Raw genomic sequence first — 24,347 nt, forward strand, 5'->3', positions numbered from 1 at the left:
GTAACATTTAACAAGGGAGGATCATTTAAACCTTAGAAAGTCAGGGCCTGGAGCAGTGGCTCACGCCTGTAATCCCAGCACTTTGGGAGGCCGAGGCAGGCGGATCACCAGGTCAGGAGATCGAGACCATCCTGGCTAACACGGTGAAACCCCATCTCTACTAAAAAAATACAAAAAATTAGCCGGGCGTGGTGGTGGGTGCCTGTAGTCCCAGCTACGCGGGAGGCTGAGGCAGAAGAATAGCGTGAACCCGGGAGGCAGAGCTTGCAGTGAGCCGAGGTCGCGCCACTGCACTCCAGCCTGGGCAACAGAGCGAGACTCCCTCTCAGAAAAACAAACAAACAAACAAACAGACCTTAGGGAGTCAGCGTGAAGTTCGCTAACTAATTATCTGGCTAATTTGCATCTTAAAGGACACACGGGAATCAGTGAGGAGAATCCTAGGGGGCAGAGACTTGCTTGGCATCTTAATCGTTAAAAATAATTTACCCAGACTAGGCAATATATCTACAAAAAAATTTTTAAAAATTAGCTGGAGGTGGTGGCTCACGCCTCTAGTCCTAGCTACTCGGGAGGCTGAGGTAGGAGGATTGTTTGAGCCACTGCATTCCAGGCTGCGGTGAGCTGTGATCTTACTTACCACTCCAGCCTGAGCGGCATAGCGAGACCCTGTCTCTAAAAATAGAAAGAATTTACTTTCTATTCTTTCTAGATTAGAAACTCGGTGCTATGCTGACTTCCTCATAATGTGTGAAACTTCCAAATAACTTTTAAATATAATAAAGTTACCGTATGCCTACTTATAAATGCCATGTCCGCTAGTTTATATTTTAATAATTAGTTGCCTATATTTTTGTCCTGTTTTTCATTTAGTCATGTTATTTTACGATTAATATGGAAAATAGTTTATGTATGAAACTTCAAGAATAAATTTTTTTACATATAAACTGGTTACCTCTTACTGATATTTTTATGAAATGTGTTTGTTGCAGAAGTTTATAAATGACAGCACTTCGTGATATTTTTAAATTGTATTACCTTATTATTGAAATACAAAAGTGACTATATTGTTGATAAATATTAAAAATAACATTTAAGCACCTGCATAGAAAAAACGAATATAATAAAAGTATTAAAAGCTATAGCTAAGTTTTAGAATTTTGTGCATTTTGTATGATTAATTTTTTTCAGTGAGCTTATTAGCTTTATTGCTTATCTTATTAAAAATGTGTTTTCATTATGATGAAAAAAGTAGATTCAGTATATTATACTTAAATTTCTGAAGGAGTCAAGCAGGTGAGGTAAGTACATGAGATCAAGTAGACAGTAAATTTTAACAGCTAATAAGCAATAGCTAGAACTAGGTCAAACTAGAACATATATATGTCATCTATTGGGAGCAGACTATGCTGATTGCTGTGTAGAAATGGGGCACAGTGCCAGATATGGTGATTTTTTTTTTTTTTTCAAGAAAAATTTGTCTGGATTTTAGCTGTAGTTCATACTAAACAAATTTGCAGCAAACAGATCACCCACAGACTACTACTACACTGAAAATTTTGATTATATTCTATTATTTTTAGGCAATTCATGATTTTTTTTTTTTTTTTTTTTTTTTTTTTGACAAGAGTCTCACTCTGTTGGCCAGGCTGGAGTGTAGTGGCATGATGACTGCTCACTGCAGCCTCAACTTCCTGGGCTCAAATGATCCTCCCACCACAGCCTCCCAAGTAGCTGGGACCACAGGCCTGTGTCATCACACCCAGCTAATTGTCATTTTTTTTAATAGAGATGGGGTCTTGCTATTGCCCAGGCTGGTCATGGATATTTTATTTAAAATTGTAAGGGCTTAATTTTCCCCTGAATCGTATTTTTGGTGTCTCCTAGCATTATGTTTTCTCTTTACTTTTACTTGAAAAAAAATGAAAAATTGACCAGATGCTTGTCTTACTGCATCTGGTTTCAGATGTCTTTTTTCTTTTTTTTTTTTTTTGAGATGGAGTCTCGCTCTGTCACCCAGGCTGGAACTCAGTGGCGCGAACTCTGCTCACTGCAAGCTCCACCTCCCGGATTCACGCCATTCTCCTGCCTCAGCCTCCTGAGTAGCTGGGACTACAGGCGCCCACCACCACGCCCAGCTAATTTTTTGTATTTTTAGTGGAGACAGGGTTTCATCATGTTAGCCAGGGTGGTCTCGATCTCCTGGCCTCGTGATCTGCACGCCTCGGCCTCCCAAAGTGCTGGGATTATAGGCGTGAGCCACCGTGCCTGGCTCAGATTTCTTTTTTCTAATAGAGATGGGTTCTCATTATGTTGACCAGGCTGGTCTTGAACTCCTGGGCTCAAGTGATCCTCCTGCCTTCGCCCCTCAAAGTGCTGGGATTACAGGCGTGAACCACCGTGATTTCAGATATTATTTAATAATCCAGGAAATCATAGAGGAAATAAAATATCCTGTTTCTGATTAGTAATGAGTAACTTTTTATAATGATTAGTAATTAGTAGCATTTCAGTAATGTTAGGGACACAGCATGTGAGCCATCTTTTGTTGTCACCATTGTTCTTCATTAGCTACTAATATTAAAACATTTACATATTCAAGGGATTTGTGTAGTAATTTTAATAGTAATTTGCTGCCTTTCATCTTTCTTGCATTTGAGGCATATGTGATTTGTCATTTCAGGAAAACTAATTTTAATCAATTTCTATGAAAAGTGTATCCTTGAGTGATAGACTCTGAATACATCTTATAGCCATTTCTAAACATGTACATTATAATGTTAGAAGAGTGTGTATGTGTATATGTGTGTGTGTGTATATATATATATATCAGGAATTTTATCTTTATGATAGCAGTACATTTATTATTTATTTATTTTATTTATTTTATTTATTTATTTATTTTTTTGAGACAGAGTCTTGCTCTTGTCGTCCAGGGTGGAGTGCAGTGGCACAATCTCAGCTCACTGCAACCTCTGCCTCCCGGGCTCAAGTGATTCTCCTGCCTCAGCCTCCAGAGTAACTGGGATTACAGGCACCCACCACCATGCCCGGCTATTTTTTTGTATTTTTAGTAGAGATGGGGTTTCACCACATTGGTCAGGCTGGTCTTGAACTCATGACCTCAGGTGATCCACCTGCCTTGGCCTCCCAAAGTAGCAGTACATTTATTAAAGAAAACTAGAAAAAAGTAGTGAGGCAAAAGCCCTCTCCAGTCTCACAAACACACACAATAATGATTTATTTCCTTTCACTCTTTTTTTTTTCTTCTTGTAAGTCTTTGCCTGAGCTTGAGGGTCGGGAGTAGTTTACACAACCATAATTATATTGCATATGCTGCTTTATATCTTTTTTTTTTTTTTTTTTTGAGACGGAGTCTCGCTCTGTCGCCCAGGCTGGAGTGCAGTGGCGTGATCTCGGCTCACTGCAAGCTCCACCTCCCGGGTTCACGCCATTCTCCTGCCTCAGCCTCCAGGTGGGACTACAGGTACCTGCCACTATGCCTGGCTAATTTTTTTTTTTTTTGTATTTTTAGTAGAGACGGGGTTTCACCATGTCAGCCAGGATGCTGTCGATCTCCTGACCTTGTGATCCGCTGCCTCGGCCTCTCAAAGTGCTGGGATTACAGGTGTGAGCCACCACGCCCGGCCCACTGTTTTATATCTTGATTATTTTTCCAAATTATTAATCTTCGTAAGCATTGCTTTAATTATTGTTGAACCAGAGAGAATTTCACTTTTTTGTGATATTATGATAGGTTGCTTTTGATTATATGTTGCTAAAAAGAGCACCAGGATAGCCAACTTTATACCTGAAGGCTTTCTGAATTTAGAGTAGTTCCTCATAATAGATTTCCAACAGTTGAATTTTACTGGTTGAAAGTATAAACACTTATGAATTTCTCGTATTCTTAAGTTTCAAAGGAGTTGTATATGATCACTAGTAGTAGTATAAATTCCTGTTTCTCTCCATTTGTACATGTGTTGAGAGTTATTCTTTTAAAAGATCTTTGCTGTTGGTAGGCAAAAAAAAAAAAAAAAACACATTTTATTCGTACTTTTTAAAAAATAATTGTTTCCTGATTATGAAATTGAAGAAAAATTGGAAAACAGAAATACATTAAAAATTACCCTTAAACCCATGGCCCACACATGATGATTGTTAACATTATGGTGTAAATCCTGTCTTTTTAATGTGCTTACTGATATGTGTGAAATTGGGATTTTATAGTCTATATTGTTTACTAACTTGCTTTTTTTAACCTGGTATGAATATTTTGTCATTCATGAACAATCTGGTAATTTTTCTTCTTCAGTTTTACTCTTTCTTTTCTTTCTTTTTTTTTTTTTTTTTTGAGACAGAGTCTCTGTCACCCAGGCTGGAGTGCAGTGGCACAATCTCGGCTCACTGCAATCTCCACCTCCTGGGTTTAAGAGAATCTCCTGTCCCAGCCTCCCAAGTAGCTGGAATTACAGGTGCACATCACTACGCCCAGCTAATTTTTTTGTATTTTTAGTGGAGACGGAGTTTCACCATGTTGGGCTGGCTAGTCTTGAACTCCTGACCTCAAGTGATGCCTTGGCCTCCCAAAGTGCTGGGACTACAGGCGTGAACCACCATGCCTGGCAGTTTTATTTTATTTTATTTTATTTTGAGATGGAGTCTCACTCTGTTGCCCAAGCTGGAGTGCAGTGGCATGATCTCAGCTCACTACAACCTCCGCCTCCTGGGTTCAAGCGATTCTCCTGCCTCAGCCTCCTGAGTAGCTGGGATTACAGGTGCCCACCACCTCATGCAGCTAATTTTTGTATTTTTAGTAGAGATGGAGTTTGCCATGTTGGCCAGGCTGGTCTCAAACTCTTGACCTCAGGTGGTCCACCCGCCTCAGAGTGCTGGGATTATAGGTGTGAGCCACTGCGCCTGGCCTATTCATTTTTATAGTAAGTTTTTTCAGTGTCTTAAAAGTTACCCTTTTCTTAATTTTTAATTTTTGTGGGTACATAGTAGGTATATTTATGGGTTACTTGAGATACTTTGATACAGGCATGCAATGCATAATGATCACATTAGACTGAATGGAGTATCCGTCTTCTCAAGCATTTATCCTTTTTGTTACAAAGAATCCAGTTATACTCTTTATTTTTAAATATACAATTAAATTTTTTTTGAGTATCGTTAGTCACCCCATTGTGCCAGCAAACACTAGATTTTATTTATTCTTAACTGTTTTTTTGCACCCATTAACCATCCTCACTTCCAGCCCCCATTACTCTCTCAAGTGTCTAGTAACCATCTCTCTACTCTCTTATCTCCAAGAGTTCAATTGTTTAAATTTTTAGCTCCCACAAATAAGTGAGAACATGTGAAGTTTGTCCTTCTGTGCCTGGCTTATTTTACTTACTATGACCTTCCAGTTCCATCCATGTTGTTACAAATGACAGGATCTTATTCTTTTTAATGGTTAAATAGTACTCCGTTGTGTATATGTATCACAGTTTTTTGTTTTGTTTTGTTTTTTGTTTTTGAGACTGAGTTTCGCTCTTGTTGCCCAGGCTGGAGTGCAGTGGCGCGATCTTGGCTCACTGCAAGCTCCACCTCACGGGTTCAAGCGATTCTCCTGCCTCAGCCTTCCCGAGTAGCTGGGATTACAGGCATGTGCCACTACGCCTGGCTAATTTTGTATTTTTAGTAGAGGTGGGATTTCTCCATGTTGGTCAGGCTGGTCTTGAACTCCTGACCTCAGATGATCCACCCGCCTAGGCCTCCCAAAGTGCTGGGATTACAGGCATGAGCCACTGCGCCCGGCCTTTCTGTTTGTTTGTTTTTTTGAGACAGAGTCTCACTCTTTCCCAGGCTGGAGTGCAGTGGCGCGATCTTGGCTCACTGCAACCTCTGTCTGCCCCCTGGGTTCCAGAAATTTTCCTGCCTCAGCCTCCCAGGTAGCTGGGATTACAGGCACACGCCACCACGCCCTGTGAATTTTTGTATTTTTAGTAGAGATGGGGTTTCACCATGTTGGCCAGGCTGGTCTGGAACTCCTGACCTCAAGTGATCCCCCTGCCACAGCCTCCCAAAGTGCTGGGATTACAGGCGTGAGCCTTCACACCTGGCCGAAAATTGTGTTTTGAGTGGCCTAAACCCCTAGATCCCAGGGAAACTTTGGCCTTAGGGAAAAGCAGATGGTGCCAGAGGTAATGCCAGCAGAAAGCTCACCTCACCTCCTTCAGACTGCTCAGTGAGGCAGGAAAGCGGATAACTTTCTTGTGACACTCAGCAGCCTGAAGGGCCTCACTCCCCATGAAACCTAAAGAAAATTGAAAACTTGAAGGCTCCAGGAGTCACCTAACACAGCAGTCGCCCAACAGTGTCTGCCTTTGGAACCACCCAACCAGCACTAATATCTCTCCTGGTCCATTTTTTTTTTCTGAAATGGAGTCTTACTCTGTTGCCCAGGCCCAGAGTGTTGTGGCACAATGTCAGCTCACTGCAACCTCTGCTTCCCGGGTTTAAGCGATTCTCCTGCCTCAGCCTCCTGAGAGTAGCTGGGACTACAGGCATGCGCCATTACGCTCAGCTCACTTTTGTGTTTTTAGTAGAGACAGGATTTCACCATGTTGGCCAGGGTGGTCTTGAACTCCTGACGTCAGGTAATCTGCCCACTTTCGCCTCCCAAAGTGCTGAGATTACAGGTGGGAGCCACCACACCCAGCCCACATATTCTTTATCTGGTAATCTGTTGATAGATACTTAAGTTATTTCCAAATCTTGGATATTGTGAATAGTGCTGCAATAAACATAGGAGTGAAGATATCTCCTCGATATATGATTTCCTTTCTTTTGAGTATATACCTAGGAGTGGGATGTGTTATAATAATTTTTAATAGATAATATATTCATGTGGTATAAAATTGAAAATATGAGGTTATAAAGTGAAAAATCTTAGCCCTCTTTTCCAGTTACCCATTTTCTGTCTCCCTAGATGCCTGTTTGTTAAGCAAATACATACTTGTAAAATTTAATTTAATTTTGTTTTTGGAGATGGTCTGAGGCTGGAGTGCAGTGATGCTACCATAGCTCACTGCAGCCTCAAAATCCTGGGCTGAAAGAGTCCTCCCACCTGATCCTCTTGAGTAGCTAGGACTACAGGTGCACGCCGCCATGCCTGGCCCCACTTTCGTTTTTCTCTCTTTTTTCTTTTTTTCTTTTTTTTTTTTTTGAGACAGAGTCTCACTCTGTCACCCAGGCTGGAGTGCAGTGGTGCAGTTTTGGCTCACCACAACCTCCGCATCCTGAGTTCAAGCAATTCTGTGCCTCAACCTCCCGAGTAGCTGGGACTACAGGCGTGCGCCACCACACCCAGCTAATTATTTATATTTTTAGTAAAGACACAGTTTCGCCATGTTGGCCAGGCTGCTCTCAAACTCCTGATCTCAGGTGATCCACCTTCCTTGACCTCCCAAAGTGCTGGGATTACAAGCATGAGCCACCACGCCCAGCTCTCTCTCCTTTTAAAAATATGCAAAGACAGTATATCATACACACTTCTGTACCTTGCTTGTTTGTTTGTTTGAAATAGAAACAAAGTTCTCCCTGTGTTTCCCAGGCTGGTGTTTCAATCCTCCTGCCTCAGCCTTCCTAAGTGCTGGGATTATAAGCATGAGCCACCATGCCTGGGCAACCTTTTTTTTTTTTTTTTTTTTTTTTGATACAGGGTCCCACTCTGTCGCCCAACCTGGAGTGCCATGGCACAATCTCAGCTCACTGCAACCTCTGCATCCTGGGCCCAAATGATCCTCCTGCCTCAGCCTCCCAGGTAGCTGGAACTACAGGCACACACCACTATGCCCAACTAATTTTTATATTTTCTGTAGAGACGATTTTTCCATGTTGCCCAGGCTGGTCTCAAACTCCTGGACTCAAGCAGTCCACCTGTCTCAGCCTTCTAAAGTGTAAGCCACCACATCTAGCCTTTTATTTTCTTTTTCTTTTTTTTTGGAGAGGTAGTCTTGCTCTGTCGCCCAGGCTGGAGTGCAGTGGTGCGATCTTGGCCCACTGCAAGCTCTGCCTCCCGAGTTCACACCTTTCTCCTGCCTCAGCCTCTCAAGTAGCTGGGACTACAGGTACCCGCCACCACGCCCAGCTAATTTTTTTGTATTTTTAGTGGAGACGGGGTTTCACTGTGTTAGCCAGGATGGTCTCAATCTCCTGACCTCATGATCCACCCAAAGCGGCCTCCCAAAGTGTTGGGATTACAGGCGTGAGCCACTGCGCCCGGCTTATTTTCTTTTTCATTTAACAAAATAATTTAACATTTACAGATTTTAGGAAATAGTTCTCCCTATCTTGGAGACAGCAGTACATGAACAGATTCCTCATTCTTTCTAATAGCTTTGTACTTTCTACAGGTATACAATGGTATACCTGATTTATATTTATTAAATTTTGTATTATATATCAAATTATATATACATTTATTAAAGTATAAATACAGGTTTATATTTATATAACCTATCCCTCCTTGATGGACATTTAGGTTTACAGCCTTTTACTACTACAAATTATGGTACATTGAATAACCTTGCACATATCTTATTTTGCAAATGTGTAAGGATGTACATAAAGTAAATTCCTAGAAGTGGAATTACTGAGTCAGAGTCTTAAATGCATTTGTAATATGGATATTTGTTGTCAAATTGGCAATCAAGTAGGTCTATCAGTTTATCCCTTTACCAGCAGCAACAATGAATGAGGTCATTTTTTATTTTTGTCAATCCAATTGGTGAAAAAATGTTACCTTTGTAATTTTAATATGTAAGATTATGATTTCTCATAGATAGTATTTCATTTCATGGGGGTATTTTTTAAGTAATTCTTACTAGTGTACAATTATCTTTTTTCATGTGGCATTTAACACATCTTTTTCATGTTATTTTTAAAAGCTTATTTTCTTAGGCAGTCCATCACAAACTAATTTACTTAACTATTGTGTTAGACATTTAAGTTGTTTGTGCTTACTGTTATTTAAAAAAAAAAAAACCCAAGGACTATTTTATTTTAAATGGTTGCCTTTACAGATATTCCAGTATATAGACTTAGTAAAATGTTAAAAGGTACAATGAATATGAATATATTCAAGATTCTTGGTCTGTAATGCCAAATTTCTTATCAAAATTGCTGGTGCCTTTTATGTTTTTTTTGTTATTTCACTTATTGTGAATTCTCTGCTCATATACCCTTAGGTGTCCTTTGAGCTTTAATTTGACAGACGGACAGTGAAAGGTTTTGGTTGTCACAGTGACTGATATTTAATAGGGCAAGGGTTGCTTAAGGTTCTGCAGTGAGTTGGATAGCCCTACTCAATGAATTGCCCTAGTGCCCCCATTCCTAAGCACTGCTTAAGAAAATTAATATTCTTAGCAACTATGACAATGTATTTTCCCGAATTTTTTTCTTTTTAATTTCACATAGACAAATAGAAATAATAATTTTTTTCATAAGTTCAAATCTGTTTATCTCCATTATTTACTTCATTAGTGAATCTAAAAAGCTGTTTCATATCCAGGGTTCAGGTAAATATTCGCAAGTACTTTTCTTAGTTTCTATTTTGTGGGAGGTACACATTTTGTGAGAGGAAAAAAAAAAATTTTTTTTTTTTTTTTTTTTTTGAAACGGGGTCTCACTCTGTCACCCAGGCTGGAGTACAGTGGCTTGATCTTGGCTCACTGCAACCTCCACCTTCCTGGCTCAAGTGATCCTCCCACCTCAGCATCTCCAGTAGCTGGGACTACAGGCATGTGCCACCATGCCTGTCTAATTTTTGTATTTTTTGTGGAGACAGGGTTTTGCCATGTTGCCCAAGCTGGTCTCGAACTGCTGGACTTAAGCAATCTGCCTGCTTCAGCCTCCCAAAGTGCCAGGATTACAGGTGTGAGCCACTGCTCCTGGCCTCCTAAGCTCTTTAAATGTTAAACAGCAGCACTAGTTGAGTACCTCTTATCCAAAATGCTTTGGACCATATTATTGTGGATTTCTGATTTTTTCAGATTTTGGAATGTTTGCAATATACTTACCAGTTGAACCTTCCAATTCTGAAAATCCAAAATGCTCCAATGAGCATTTCCTTTGGGTGTCTTTTTGGCACTCAAAAAATTTCAGATTTGGGGTTTTCAGATTTAGGATACTCAATCATGATGTAGTAATCATGACAGTGAGACACTTTAAAAATGTCATTGAAAAACAAAAACAAAAATAAGAAAAAAGAAAAGAATATATAATTGAAGATTTAAATTACATGCTTACCTGAGTTTCTTTCATAAGTCTGTTGTATAAAACCTAGGAAATGCAAAAACTTAAATAAAAATCACCTATAACTCATTTACTTAGAGATAGACTCAGTATTTTCATTCATTTTCTATTTTGTTTTACTGTGCAGATACATTTTAAACTTTTATCAATTTTAAGTTGAAAAACTAATACATGAACATATTCTTATTGCAAAAATTCAAACCTTATACGTAAAGCTGAAGGACCCCAGTGACTTCCATTCCTAGACTCAGTCCCTTTTGCAGAGATTCTGTGAGGAGTTTGGTATATATAGTATTCTCAAGATCTCTCTTTGTAGAAATAGGGTATTATTTTATGGTGTTAAAAGAAATACTTATGTACAATTTACTTTTTTGTTTCTTTTGAACTAAACAGTAGGTTTCTTGGCTTGTGTTACAATGAAACTGCCATATAGTATTAAATAGCGTTTTATACCGTAATTTGTTCAGTTTCTCACCTATTGTAAGATATTTTGAGTGTTTCCATTTTTTGTTGTTACTGCAATTTTGCATTCTCACTTATGCCTATCCTCTCACATTTATTCATTCATTTAATAAATACTGATTTCTTGTCATATGCCAAGCACTGTTTGAGCAGTAAGAATTGAGAAGAGAATAAGACTGAAAATTCAGGTTTATCACATCATGGAACTTATATTCTAGTGAGAGAAGATGGATATAAAAATTGAATACCAATTAGCAATAAATGCTTGGAAGAAAAATAAAGCAGAATAAGAGGATGTAAAGTGTTAGGAGGATGAGAGCTCCTTTCTTGAATACAGTAGACTAGGAATGGGCCTCTATAAGAAGGTGATACTTGAGCAACAAGTGGATGAACCATGTGAAGATGGTTTGAGAGCATTCCAGGTGGAGGGAACAGCAAATGTAAAGGACCTGATGAAAGAGTAGGCTGTTGGGTGGCAGGGGGAGCAAGCAGGATACCAATGTAGCTGAAATAAAGTTGAGGAAAGTATTAGAAGATGTTAGGAAATGAAAGTTGAGGAAAATGCCTAGAGGTGAACAGGAGCTAAAATATTTAGAGCCGTATAATTGAAATTACAGTAGCCACAAGTCACATGTGCTTTTTGAGCACTTGAAATGTGGCTAGTCTAAATTGAGATATGCTTCAAGGATAAAATATACACTGAATTTCCAAAGACTTGTACCAAAGAAAAAAAATCTCAGTAACATTTTTGTTTATTATATTTTGAAGTGGTAATAGTTTGGACATACAAGTTGAACATCACTAATCTGAAAATCTGAGGTCCAAAATGTAAACTTTCTGAGCATCACAATTGAAAATTTCACACATAAGTAAGTACTTAATACAAACTTTGTTTCATGCACAAAATTATTTTTTAAATTGTATAAAATTACACATACAATTCAGGCTATATCCATAAAGTATGTTTGAAATATAAATGAATTTTGTGTTTAAAGTGTGTCCCATCCCCAGGATATCTCGTGTATGCAAATATTCCAAAATTCAAAAAAAAAATCTGAAACACTTCTGGTCCCAAGCATTTCCTATAAAGGATATTCAATCTGTACATACTGAGTTAAATAGAATATATTGAAATTAGCCTGTTTTTTGTTTGATTGTTTGAGACTGAGTCTAACTCTGTCCCCCAGGCTGGAGTGCAGTGGTGCAGTCTTGGCTCACTGCAACCTCTACTTCCTGGGCTCAAGCAATTCTCCTGCCTCAGCCTCCTGAGTAGCTGGAATTACAGGCACCCGCCACCACAGCCGGCTAATTTTTGTATTTTTAATAGAGATAAAGTTTCACTATGTTGGTCAGGCTTGTCTTGAACTCCTGACCCTGATCCGCCCGCCTCAGCCCCACAAAGTGCTGGGATTACAGGCGTGAGCCACTGCACCCGGCCCAAAATTAGCCTGTTTTTGTTTGTCAAAATGTGGCTACTGAAAAATTTTATACCCGGGTGGCTCATGTTTTTATTGAGCAGTGCTGGTCTAGAGCCTTAAAATCCATGCTAAAACTTTTCAGATGAATGGTAAGACAGTTTTAGGCAGGGGAAGGATATGATAAGGTTTGCGTTTTAAAAGAATCATTCCACTCTGACTATTTTGTGGAGAAGAGGCAGTACAGAATTAGGAGTAAAACAAGAGAAACCAGTTAGGAGGCTGTTGGAATAGCGTAGATAAGAAATGATAATGGTAAAGGTAATGAGAACTTTTGGGATAATTTTTGAAGCTAGAGCCAAATTACCTTCCTAATGGTTTGGATAATGAGGTATGAGGGAAAGTGGAACTGAAGATGACCCCCAGATTTTCAGCCTCAGCAGCTGGCTTGGAGAATGATAATGTTTACTGAGTATTCAAGGGAATGGAGGTAGAAGAATAAAGAGTTTTGTCTTAGATATATTAATTATTTTTAATAAAGTAAATTTTTATTGAAATATGACATAGCATACATAGCATATGAAACTGTCATTTTTAGAGTCCATCATTTTGGATACTGTTTACACTTAGTGTCTTTGTTTCTTCTACGCTTTACCTTACCCTATCATCTTCCACCAAGTATTACGATTCAGCATTTTAAGTCCTTAAAATAAATGCCTTATCAAAATAATGTCTGTTAAATAATAGCTTTCTGTTATGGAAATAAAGCTGTTACACAGAGTATCTCTTTGGTATTTTTTGTGTCTATACTAAAATATCAGTAAAGGCTGTTGCTCATAATCAGAAAGTACCCTCATATGTAAAACTGAATGTTGTGCTTTTACTCAAAATGTGAATCTACCACATATACTATTTAACAATACCATACTGTTGTTAAAATACCCCACTTTTTCTTCTTATATGATTTTTGCTTCTTAAAAATCTCACATTTTAATCAGAACTCTCATTTTTGTTTTCTAGGAGCACAGGGATCAGTTGTCCTTGTTTTTTTTTTGGTCTTTTCTTCATTTGAAGGTAATCTGCTTATTGAGTTCACTAATCATACAGAGTAAATACAATTTTCTGTTTGAGCTATTAATCTGTATTCCGGTTGATAAATAGAAAGTTAGTTACATAATAATGGTTAAGGCTTAACTTTTAAGTCTTTTCTAATTGCTTCACAAAATGCAATCTAATCTCTAAAAAGAAAGCACTAATAATCCATGTGATTTACCTCATAGAAATAAATACCAAAATAAATTCAAACTATATTTCTAATTTTGTTTCACATAATTTTTTTTCCAGAAATTTGTGAAAGATCTTTGCTATTTTAGTCTGCTTGTCTGAAACTGTATTTTACTCACAGATTAAGTATTGGAGCCATGGGAATAAAGGTTCAACGTCCTCGATGTTTTTTTGACATTGCCATTAACAATCAACCTGGTAAGAATATTAGTTGACATTTATAAATGGGTGTTTAATATTTTAAATTAGTAAAGAAGTTTAACCAACTACCTTCTTTTTCAGCTGGAAGAGTTGTCTTTGAATTGTTTTCTGATGTGTGCCCCAAAACATGCGAGAACTTTCGTTGTCTTTGTACAGGTTTGTTCACATTTTCAACTGCCGTAATAGTAGTCTCAGTTGACTATGGCTTGCTTGCTTGCTTGCTTGTTTTTTTTTGTTTTTTTTTGTTTTTTTTTGTTTTTTTAAAAAAAAAGAGACAGGATCTTGCAACGTTGTCCAACTGGACTAGAACTCCTGGGCTCATCAATCCTTACACATAAGCGTCCTCAGCTGGGATACAGGTGTGAGCTACCACACCTGGCATAGCTTGCTTTAATTTTTTATTTACTCTATTTTAGATTTCTCCATGCATATTACTTCTTTTCTCTTAACATGAAGATTACACAGCAGTGACTAGGGCGTGAAAGTAATTCTTAGAAATATTATGGCTGGGTGGCCAGGTGCGGTGGCTCATGCCTGTAATCCCAGCACTCTGGGAGGCCGGGGGTGGGGGGAGGGGAGGTGGATCACGAGGTCAGGAGTTCGAGACGAGCCTGGCCAAGATGGTGAAACCCCGTCTCTACTAAAAATACAAATTAGCCAAATGTGGTGGCTTACACCTGTAGTCCCAGCTACTTGGGAGGCTGAGGCAGGAGAATCGCTTGAACCCGAGAGGCAGAGATTGCGGTGAGCCAGGATCGTGCCATTGCACTCCAGCCTGAGCTACAAGAGCGAGACTCCATCTAAAAAAAAAAAAAAAGAAATATTATGGCTGGGCATGGTGGCTCACACCTGTAATCCCAGCACTTGGGGAGGCCAAGGTGGGTGGATCACTTGAGGTCAGGAGTTGAAGACAGTCCTGGCCAACATGGTGAAACCACGTCTCTACTAAAAGTGCAAATAATTGGCCAGGCGTGGTGGCTCACGCCTGTAATCGCAGCACTTTGGAAGGCCAAGGCATGCAGATCACCTGATGTCAGGAGCTTGAGACCAGCCCGGCAAACATAGTGAAACCTCATCTCTACTGAAAATACAAAAATTAGCCAGGCGTGGTAGTGGGTGCCTGTAATCCCAGCTACTCGGGAGGCTGAGGCAGGAGAATCACTTGAACCCTAGATGGAGGTTGCAGTGAGCTGAGATCACGCCATTGCTCTCCAGCCTGGGCAACAAGAGTGAAACTCCGTCTCAAAAAAATAAGTAACAAAAAATCAGCTGGGCATGGTGGTGTGCGCCTGTAGTCCCATCTTCTCTGGAGGCTGAGGTGGGAGATTCGCTTGAGCCTAGGAGGCAGAGGTGGCAGTGAGCCAAGATCACTCCACTGCACTCCAGCCTGGGCGACAAGAATGAGACCCTGTCTCAATTAAAAAAATAGAGGCCAAGTGTGGTGGCCCATGCCTGTAATCCCAGCAGTTTGGGAGGCCGAGGTGGGTGGATCACTTGAGGTCAGGAACTTTGAGACCAGCCTGGCCAACATGGTGAAATTCCGTCTCTACTAAAAAGAAATTAGCTGGGTGTGGTGGCAGGTGCCTGTAATCCCAGCCACTCAGGAGGTTGAGGCAGGAGAATCACTTGAACCCAGGAGGCGGAGGTTGCAGTGAGCCAAGATCGTGCCACCGCACTGTAGCCTAGGTGACAGAACTAGACTTTGTCTCAAAAAAAACCCAAAACCAAATGTTAGTTGTAATGGTATATTATTTGAGAGTGATTTCTACATTCTCCAGAAATACGTGGGTGATTTTTTAAATGAATTTTTTTAAAAAATTCCTGAAAGGAATGAAAATATGATTTTTTTTAAGTCTGCAAGGTTCAAGAGGGGTATATTTTACATTTATTTTGCTTTCATACTACTTTGATTTCCTTTCTATTAAATGTCCTAATTTTTTATCTCTATAGGTGAAAAGGGGACCGGGAAATCAACTCAGAAACCATTACATTATAAGAGTTGTCTCTTTCACAGAGTTGTCAAGGATTTTATGGTTCAAGGTGGTGACTTCAGTGAAGGTGAGACTTGGAAAAATCATGTATTATTTTATGTTAAATATCACAGATCTCAGAGTTAGACAAGTCCCTAGAAGTTTTAGTCCAATGTTCTTGTCACTCTCACTCCAATTAATCTTTGGTCAATTAGAAGTACTCATAGAAATATGTGAAAGAAGGAAGCTCATAGGCTGGGCACGGTGGCTCACGCCTGTAATCCCAGCACTTTGGGAGGCCGAGGCGGGCGGATCATGAGGTCAGTAGTTCGAGACCAGCCTGGCCAACATGGTGAAACCCTGCCTCTACTAAAAATACAAAAATTTGCCGGGCATGATGGCGTGTGCCTGTAGTCCCACCTACTCGAGAGGCTGAGGCAGGAGAATGGCTTGAACCCGAAAGGTGGAGGTTGCGGTGAGCTGAGACTGCACCACTGCACTCCGGCCTGAATGACAGAACAAGACTCTGTCTCAAAAAAAAAAAAAAAAAAAGTAGAAGGAAGCTCATAGAAAATAATTTTGCCTTTGACACATGAATTTCAGAAATAGGTTTCTGGATACAAAACAGAACTGCATTCATCTCAGTAATCTGTCAAGTGTATCTGTTTGATTTTGTCACAAGTGGTAATCCTTACTACAATAAAATTTTTACTTTTTTATTGTAAAAATATCAAAACTATAGTTTTAAAAAAGTTAGAAAAAATGTTAACCTGTTGTAAGACCTGCATAATCGTAATTAGAATCTGAAAGTTCTTTTTTTAAATATATTTTAATAGTCTTCATCACATTCTTACTATCATAGCATAGGGGAAAGAAAGTAATTTGGGAGCTTGTCGTTATTGACATTAATATCTTTTATGATTTGCTGCAATCTTCGAATATTGTTAATTCAAAATTATTTAAAAATCTACTTTACAAGAAGTATTTTGTTTAGGTATCACCTTTGAGGAGCTTACTGAGTTATAAGAGTATGTTTTTCATTTTTAGGAAATGGACGAGGAGGGGAATCTATCTATGGAGGATTTTTTGAAGGTAAAAATGTTTACATTTATATTATGTTTTAAATACTTTGTCTTTTATTCTATTTTATTCTCTATGGAATCAATAACATTATTCATTAAAGGGTATACTAATGTCTAGCTGCCTTCAACTAATCTGAAGGTTAATTTTCTGGTTAAAAAAAATTGCTTTTTATAAAGATGGGGGTTTTTTCTTCTTAGGATATTTTTACAGCATGATTTGAAAGGGTTTCAATGATCTGTACTTAATTCTTAGAATTTTAATGTTAGAATAGGAACTTCCGTAGGTCAATCTTAACTTTTATTAAAGGAGTTTCAGCAATATTTCTTACAACATCCAAATTTTAGGTCATTTTTTCTATGAACATTTTTAAAAATATCTTAGATATTCTAAAATTTGACTATAATATTTTCCAAAAATTTAAGTTTTCTTGCTGGAATTTTTTTGTTGATATGAAGACCATTTGGAAAACTATAAGCATATTTAATGTGGAAATAATTTAATATTTTTCATCTTTCACTTTTGACATTTAGTGAAATTTTGTTAAAAATTCTACATGATTTGTTCTTAATATTCTAACCCAAGATTGGAAAACAAATTCCTCCTTTTGCGGTAAGTGATGCTATGTCAGAGGTTAAGTTAATGAGTCCAGACTAAATAATACTATGTGTGCCTTTGTGTGCTCAGAAATGAAACAGATGAAATGTAAAAGAATCTAATCTGGACTCTCTCACTTTTTTTTTTAAGAGATGGGATCTCACTGTGTTGCCCAGGCTGGAATGCAGTGGCTTTTCATGGGTGTGATCATAGTGCACTTTAGGTTCAAGCTCCTGAGCTCCAGTGATCCTCCTGCTTCAACCTCCTGAGTAGCTAGGACTATAGCCACATACCACTGTGCTCAGCTGTTTCTTGCTTTTTAAAGATAGTTTTATTTTTTTATTTAAATAAAGTGGTGTTATCTTTTCCAAAAATTGTGAAGGACAAATATAAATGGAAAGGAAGGGGATTGAGATAATATTTGGGTTTTATAAGCAAATAATAGAAAATTAATAATATTTGAATCTTAAAAGGATGAGAGGGGAGGCCAGGCACGGTGGCTCACGCCTGTAATCCCAGCACTTTGGGAGGCCGAGGCGGGTGGATCACGAGGTCAGGAAATTGAGACCATCCTGGCTAACACAGTGAAACCCCGTCTCTACTAAAAATACAAAAATTAGCTGGGCGTGGTGACGGGCGCCTGTAGTCCCAGCTACTCGGGAGGCTGAGGCAGGAGAATGGGGTGAACCCGGGAGGCGGAGCTTACAGTGAGCCGAGATTGCGCCACTGCACTCCAGCCTAGGCGACAGAGCGAGACTCCGTCTCAAAAAAAAAAAACAAAAGGTGAGAGGGGAAATTGACTCATATTTGATTCTCTTCTTTCATAACCTAACTTTGTTATCTAAGTAAGTTTTGTATGGCACTAAATAATACATCAGATATGAATAGAAGTGAAAATGAAATTTGTTTGGAGGTTATACCTATAATGTAACTGAAAACTTTACTTCTGTATAGACGAGAGTTTCGCTGTTAAACACAACAAAGAATTTCTCTTGTCAATGGCCAACAGAGGGAAGGATACAAATGGTTCACAGTTCTTCATGTAAGTATTTATTATCTGATCATTTAAAACATCACATTTTTGGGCCGGGCACGGTGGCTCATGCCTGTAATCCCAGCACTTTGGGAGGCTGAGGCGGGCGGATCACGAGGTCAGGAGATCGAGACCATCCTGGCTAACACGGTGAAACCCCGTCTCTACTAAAAAATACAAAAAAATTAGCTGGGCGTGGTGTCAGACGCCTGTAGTCCCAGCTACTCGGGAGGCTGATGCAGGAGAATGGCGTGAACCCGGGAGGGGGAGCTTACAGTGAGCTGAGATTGCGCCACTGCACTCCAACCTGGGTGACAGAGTGAGATTCTGTCTCAAAAAAAAAAAAAAAAAAACCCCATTTTTGGTCTGTCATTTCTCTGTGTGCCTGCCATTGATTACTAATAAATAGGAGAGGAATCTATGAGGGAGGGAATTGTTGAAGGAAGGGGAACAAATAATTGATTTTTTTGTTGTGTTTTTTTTGTTGTTGTTTTTGAGACAAGGTCTTGCTCTGTCACCCAGGCGAGTGCAGTGGTGCAATCATGGCTCACCACAGCCTTGACCTCCCTGGCTCAAGCAGTCCTCCCCACCTCAGCCTTTCGAGTAGATGGGACTACAGGTGTGTGCCACCACACCTGGCTAATTTTTTAATTTTTTTGTAGAGACGGGGTCTCCCTGTGTTGCCCAGGCTGGACTCCAGGCTGGGATTACACATGTGAGCTATGGCACCTGGCCAAAATTGTTGAAGAGGGAAAATTGTTATAGAAGGAAAGTTAAATTGTTCTGCTAATGTTTTGAAATAATGGAGGCTTGTCAAGAGAACACAGGAGCCAGGTTAAAGGTTTCCCACTAACCAAATTTGGATAATTTGAGCATCAAAATAAATAACAGTAATATCAGTTTATGGTCAAATAGGAACCAGGAGTCTACACTGATATAAATAAATGATTAAATAATGAAAGAGAAGGGAAGCTGTTCCCTTATTAGAATGTCAACTAATAAATTTAAAAGGAATGGTGGAGTTAGAAAAGTCACCATTTTGTAATCATCACAGTAATGACTGAGGCAAGAATCTTCTATTGATGCTAAATTTAGAGGGGTGATTTCAGTGAGAAACTAGATGTTTACACAGAGTATTTCTCCGTAAATTAATTACAAAGAATAAAATGCAGTCAGTTCTCACTATTCATAGATTCTGTATTTGTGAATTCACCTTCTCGCTAAAATTTATTTGTAACCTCCAAATGCTAAGGATTTCCAATTCCAACTACAAAAAAAAATTGTAACCAGGCCTGTTGTCAGTAATGCCTATTTTTTAAATCCTGTCTTACAGGTATAGGTTTGTTCTGTTCAGTAGCCTTGAAATCTCTTGGTCTGTGAGGAATTTAATCTGTCAGCACCATGTGGATTATTCTGTCATTTCCCTATTCTGTATTTGTTAACTGTTCAACAGTGAGAAATCTGGTGCCTGATTATCTTCAACATTTCTGTTCTTTATTGATTCCTAGAATGAACAGTTGCCATCCCATACTGCTGTAAAGAAGGACCAACTAACTAGAGTTCACTATTTCTTTATCCTTATTTTTGTTTTTAGACTGAGTGTAGGTAAACACCAAGTTTAAAAGTGACTTAAATTAGTTCTTTTTTGGTTTGGCTTTGTGATTCACTCAAAATGTGTTAGGTTTGTTCCTTTCTGGTTATATTTCATTTTGTTCTCCTTCCTACGTAGTTTTGATATTTTTTTGCATTTTTTTAAGTTTATGAAATAGTAACATTTCCAAAGTCAAAACAAAAAGAATACTGTGAAGTGTCTCTCCCACCCAACCCTTCCACTCCATTCCCATTTCCTTGTTTTTTTCACCCCAGTTCCATCTATCCATGTTAATAATCAACCTAATTTCCAGTTTATCTTCCTGTTTTTCTGTTTGTAAACATAAGCAAATACATGTATACATTTTCTCACTTTCCCTTTCTTACACCGTAGATGGCATACCATGTATACTGTTTCACTCTTCACTTAACAGTATATCCTTAAAACACTCCATAACAGTTTATAGAGATCATTCTTATTCTTTTTTGCAGCTGCGTAGTACTCTATTGTTTGAGTATACCATAGTTTATTCAACCACTTGCACATAATGTGGATCTCTGATTTTCTTTTTAAACAAAACAACTTATGGCTGGGTGCAGTGGCTCATGCCTGTAATCCCAGCACTTTGGGAAGCCGAGGCGGGTGGATCACTTGAAGTTAGGTGTTCGAGACCAGCCTGGCCAACATGGTGAAACCCAGTCTCTACTAAAATACAAAAATTAGCTGGGTGTGGTTGCGGGCGCCTGTAATCCCAGCCACTCGGGAGGCTGAGGCAGGAAGGTGGAGGTTGCAGTGAGCCAGGGTCGTGCCACTACACTCCAGCCTGGGCTACAGAGCAAGACCCCATCTCAGAAACAAACAAATAAAACAACTTATAATTACCTCTTCATTGTAAAAAAAAAAAAAAAGAAAACACAGATAAGACACACACACAAAAATCTCATCCCCAGAGCATCTTTCTGTGCATTAAAAATGTTTGTAGAGTGTTGTTCTATAGTCAACTTTTGGCTATAATGTAAATCTCTGCACATCACTAAATATTAGCTTTTTAATGGCTACATGTTAATCTCTTGCTTGAAAATATATACATTATTAATCTTATTTTGGAACATTTGGTTTGCTTCCTGGTTTTCAAACTGCTCCAGTGAACATTGTTGTGCCTATCATTTGATGCAGTTTTAATATTTAAGAAGTTTACTTAATGAACTATTTACACATTTTTAAGCCTTTTCACATATATTGTTACGTTGATTTTCAAAAGGAAAGGATAGTTTACTGTAGCACCAGTAGTATGTAAATGCTAATTTCACCACATTCTCAACAGAGTATTATAATTTATTTTCCTCTTTTAAATAAAATCTTTCCTGTGCTAACCAAAACTCCTATGTTAAGTTCATATAATCCTTCATATATATATATATTCTCAGAATCTTCCCTCTAAATGTTTGTTACTCCTTATATCTTCCTATTTCATAGGTAACCCTTCTTCTGTGTTCTGTTTTTTAAAGGAAGTAACTTCAATTTTTAGAGAGCTTCAGTCTTAAAAAATTTTTTTTTGTACTATAACATATAGAAGATTTGCCGTTTTAACCATTTGTAAGTGTATAATTCAGTCTTGTTTATAGCTATTTATTTATTTATTTATTTATTTGAGACAGAGTCTTGCTCTGTTGCCCAAGCTAGAGTGCAGTGGCACAATCATAGCTCACTGCGGCCTCAAACTCAGGCTCAAGTGATCCTACCGCCTCAGCCTTCCAAAGTGCTGGGATTATAGGTGTGAGCCGCTGAGCCTAGTGAATCGTGTATTCACAGTGTTGTACAACCATCACCACTATTTCCAGAATTGTTTCATTGTTGCAGAGACTCTGCACCATTTCCCCTTTCCCCCAGTCCCTGGTAACCTCTATGAATTTGCCTGTTCAGGATATTTTATTTAAGTGGAATCCCACAATTTTTGTCCTTTTGTATCTGGCTTGTTTCACTTAAAAATGTTTCCAAGGTTTATTTATATTGTAACATGTATCAGAACTCCATTTTTATTTATTTATTTATTTATTTATTTTTTTTTTTGAGACAGTCTTGCTCTGTTGCCCAGCCTGGAGTGCAGTGGCGGAATCTCGGTTCACTGCAAGCTCCACCTCCCGGGTTCACGCCATTCTCCTGCCTCAGCCTCCCGAGTAGCTGAGACTACAGGCGCCCGTCACCATGCCTGGCTAATTTTTGTATTTTTAGTAGAGACAGGGTTTCACCGTGTTAGCCAGGATGGTCTCGATCTCCTGACCCCGTGATCTGCCCGCCTTGGCCTCCCAAAGTGCTGGGATTACAGGCATGAGCCACTGCACCCTGCATGAAGTCCATTTTTTTTTATGGCTGTGTGATATTCCACTATATGTATATACCACATTTTTTGATTCATCTGTTAGTGGACATTTGACTTGTTTTCACATTTTGGCTATTGTGAATACTGCTGCAGTAAGCATTGGCATTTGAGTTTCTTTTTTTAGTTCTTTTGAATATATACCTAGGAGTGAATTGGTGGGTTATATGGTAATACTCTGTTTAGCTGTTTGAGGAACTTCCATACTGTTTTCCATAGTGGTTGCACCATTCTACATTCCCATTAGCAATGTACAGGAGTTATTATTTTTCCACATCCTTGCCCAGCACACTTATTTGCCACACTGTGTATATCTGTAAATTACCATGAAAGCACCACAAGCTGTAATTTTTTAATTTTGGGATTACAAATAAGTTTTAGTGAGCAGGCAGACTTGCAAATAAAGTTATCAGTGAAGTGAGGATCAACTATATCTGAAGGCAAATCGTATATATGCATTATGACTGTAACATGTTATATGAATACACATAGTGTACACGTAGGTTTTTACATTTCTAGGTGATTTTAGTGAGTTGAAGTGAGCATAGTGTTACAATGAGGAAACAATAGCAGGTCATTAATTTTATAATTAGGTAAACCTAAAAATTCAGCTATATGTTATAATTTTTTCGGTAGTATTGTACATGCTTTCACCAAAGATTAGCATAAATTATGCTCCTTTTTTCAAATTTCTAATAGCTTTTTGATAAGGTTTTTTAAAAATAAAAAATCTTATAAAATGCTAATCTTTAATTTTCATACCAGTGTTTTTAGTATGTATTCAAGTAGCAACCTTTTTACCTACATAGCTTTAAGGTTGATGGTGGGGGGAGGGATTTTTAAAAAATAATTTTATTTGCCAAAAAATGCTTATTTTAATTTTTTTCCCAACTCCTAATCCAGATCTCTTGCAGCTAATTAAAAAACTTGTAAACTCTCAGCGGGGCAGTAACTCATACTTGTAATCCCAGCACTTTGAAAGGTCAAAGTGGGAGGATCGCTTGAACCCAGGTTTGAGACCAGCCTGGGCAACATAGTGAGACCTGTCTCTACAAAAAATACAAAAATTAGCCAGGCATGCTGGCATGCACCTATAGTCCCAGCTACTCGGGATGCTGAGGCAGGAGGATAGCTTGAGCCCAGAATGTTGAGGATGCAGTGAACCAAGGTTGTGCCAGTGCACTGCAGCCTGGACAACAGCGTGAGACCCTGTCTCTAAATCAAAAAAATAAAAACAAAAAAAACTTGTAAACATGATATGAACCATTTCTGTTCAAGTCCAACAGTATATGTCTGAGGACCATAAGAATATAGCCCATGCTTAACTGTTTAAAATGTTAAGATTGAAAAGCATTATTGTTAAACTCAAACACTGGTGGAATTGTTTCATAAATTTTGATATGTCTACATGTAGAACATTATACAATTATGACTATTCAGTAAGAACTCAAGTGCAAGAAACATGAATGGATAGAAATAACACCGAAATGTCTATTTTAGTTACATAAAAGTTTTCAGCAGTAAGTAGGTATTGCTTTTATAATTAGAACAAGTTTGATAAATACATTATGTGGAAAGCATTTTGCCTTCTGTTCTACTTAAGATTGAGGTAATATGATTATATTAAGATAGCAGTTGATGTCTTTGTTTTCAACTGTTTCCAATACAGTTATTTTCTTTTTCTTTTTAGAGATGCTAACTTTGTTTTTCTCTGACTTTGTTTTTATTCTTCTATCTGATGACTTCCAAAAGAACAACGAAACCAACTCCTCATTTAGATGGGTAAAGATTATTTTATTTATTTTACAACCTGTTTTAAATTAACCTTGAAATAAGAAGCTTTTATTTAATAATTTTTTACTTGACACTTTAGGCATCATGTTGTTTTTGGACAAGTAATCTCTGGTCAAGAAGTTGTAAGAGAGATTGAAAACCAGAAAACAGATGCAGCTAGCAAACCGTTTGCGGAGGTACGGATACTCAGTTGTGGAGAGCTGATTCCCAAATCTAAAGGTAAAAATGAAGTACATAT

At 38.4% G+C, this 24,347-nt stretch overlaps 1 protein-coding gene across 35 annotated transcripts in view; it reads left to right on the forward strand.

The window, feature by feature from the left end:
* The window catches only part of PPIG (peptidylprolyl isomerase G), a 53,374-nt gene that overhangs the window by 5,990 nt on the left and 23,037 nt on the right, over window positions 1-24,347 (forward strand). For 7 of the 35 annotated variants that reach the window (XM_054476944.2, XM_054476949.2, XM_054476945.2 and 4 more), the window contains 8 exons: window positions 13,203-13,256; window positions 13,588-13,664; window positions 13,749-13,823; window positions 15,618-15,725; window positions 16,685-16,729; window positions 18,269-18,356; window positions 24,068-24,097; window positions 24,189-24,328. In XM_054476944.2, coding sequence (XP_054332919.1) covers window positions 13,604-13,664; window positions 13,749-13,823; window positions 15,618-15,725; window positions 16,685-16,729; window positions 18,269-18,356; window positions 24,068-24,097; window positions 24,189-24,328 — 547 coding nt within the window. In that variant the 5' untranslated portion in view covers window positions 13,203-13,256; window positions 13,588-13,603. Of the gene's footprint in view, window positions 1-3,535; window positions 3,629-7,711; window positions 7,814-11,535; window positions 11,637-13,202; window positions 13,257-13,526; window positions 13,665-13,748; window positions 13,824-15,617; window positions 15,726-16,684; window positions 16,730-18,268; window positions 18,357-24,067; window positions 24,098-24,188; window positions 24,329-24,347 lie in introns of those variants that run through there. The other 28 variants (XM_054476954.2, XM_063648286.1, XM_063648276.1 and 25 more) reach the window with 8 other exon arrangements.

This window comes from Pongo pygmaeus, chromosome 11 (genome assembly GCF_028885625.2).
Source record: "Pongo pygmaeus isolate AG05252 chromosome 11, NHGRI_mPonPyg2-v2.0_pri, whole genome shotgun sequence".
NCBI lineage: Eukaryota > Metazoa > Chordata > Mammalia > Primates > Hominidae > Pongo > Pongo pygmaeus.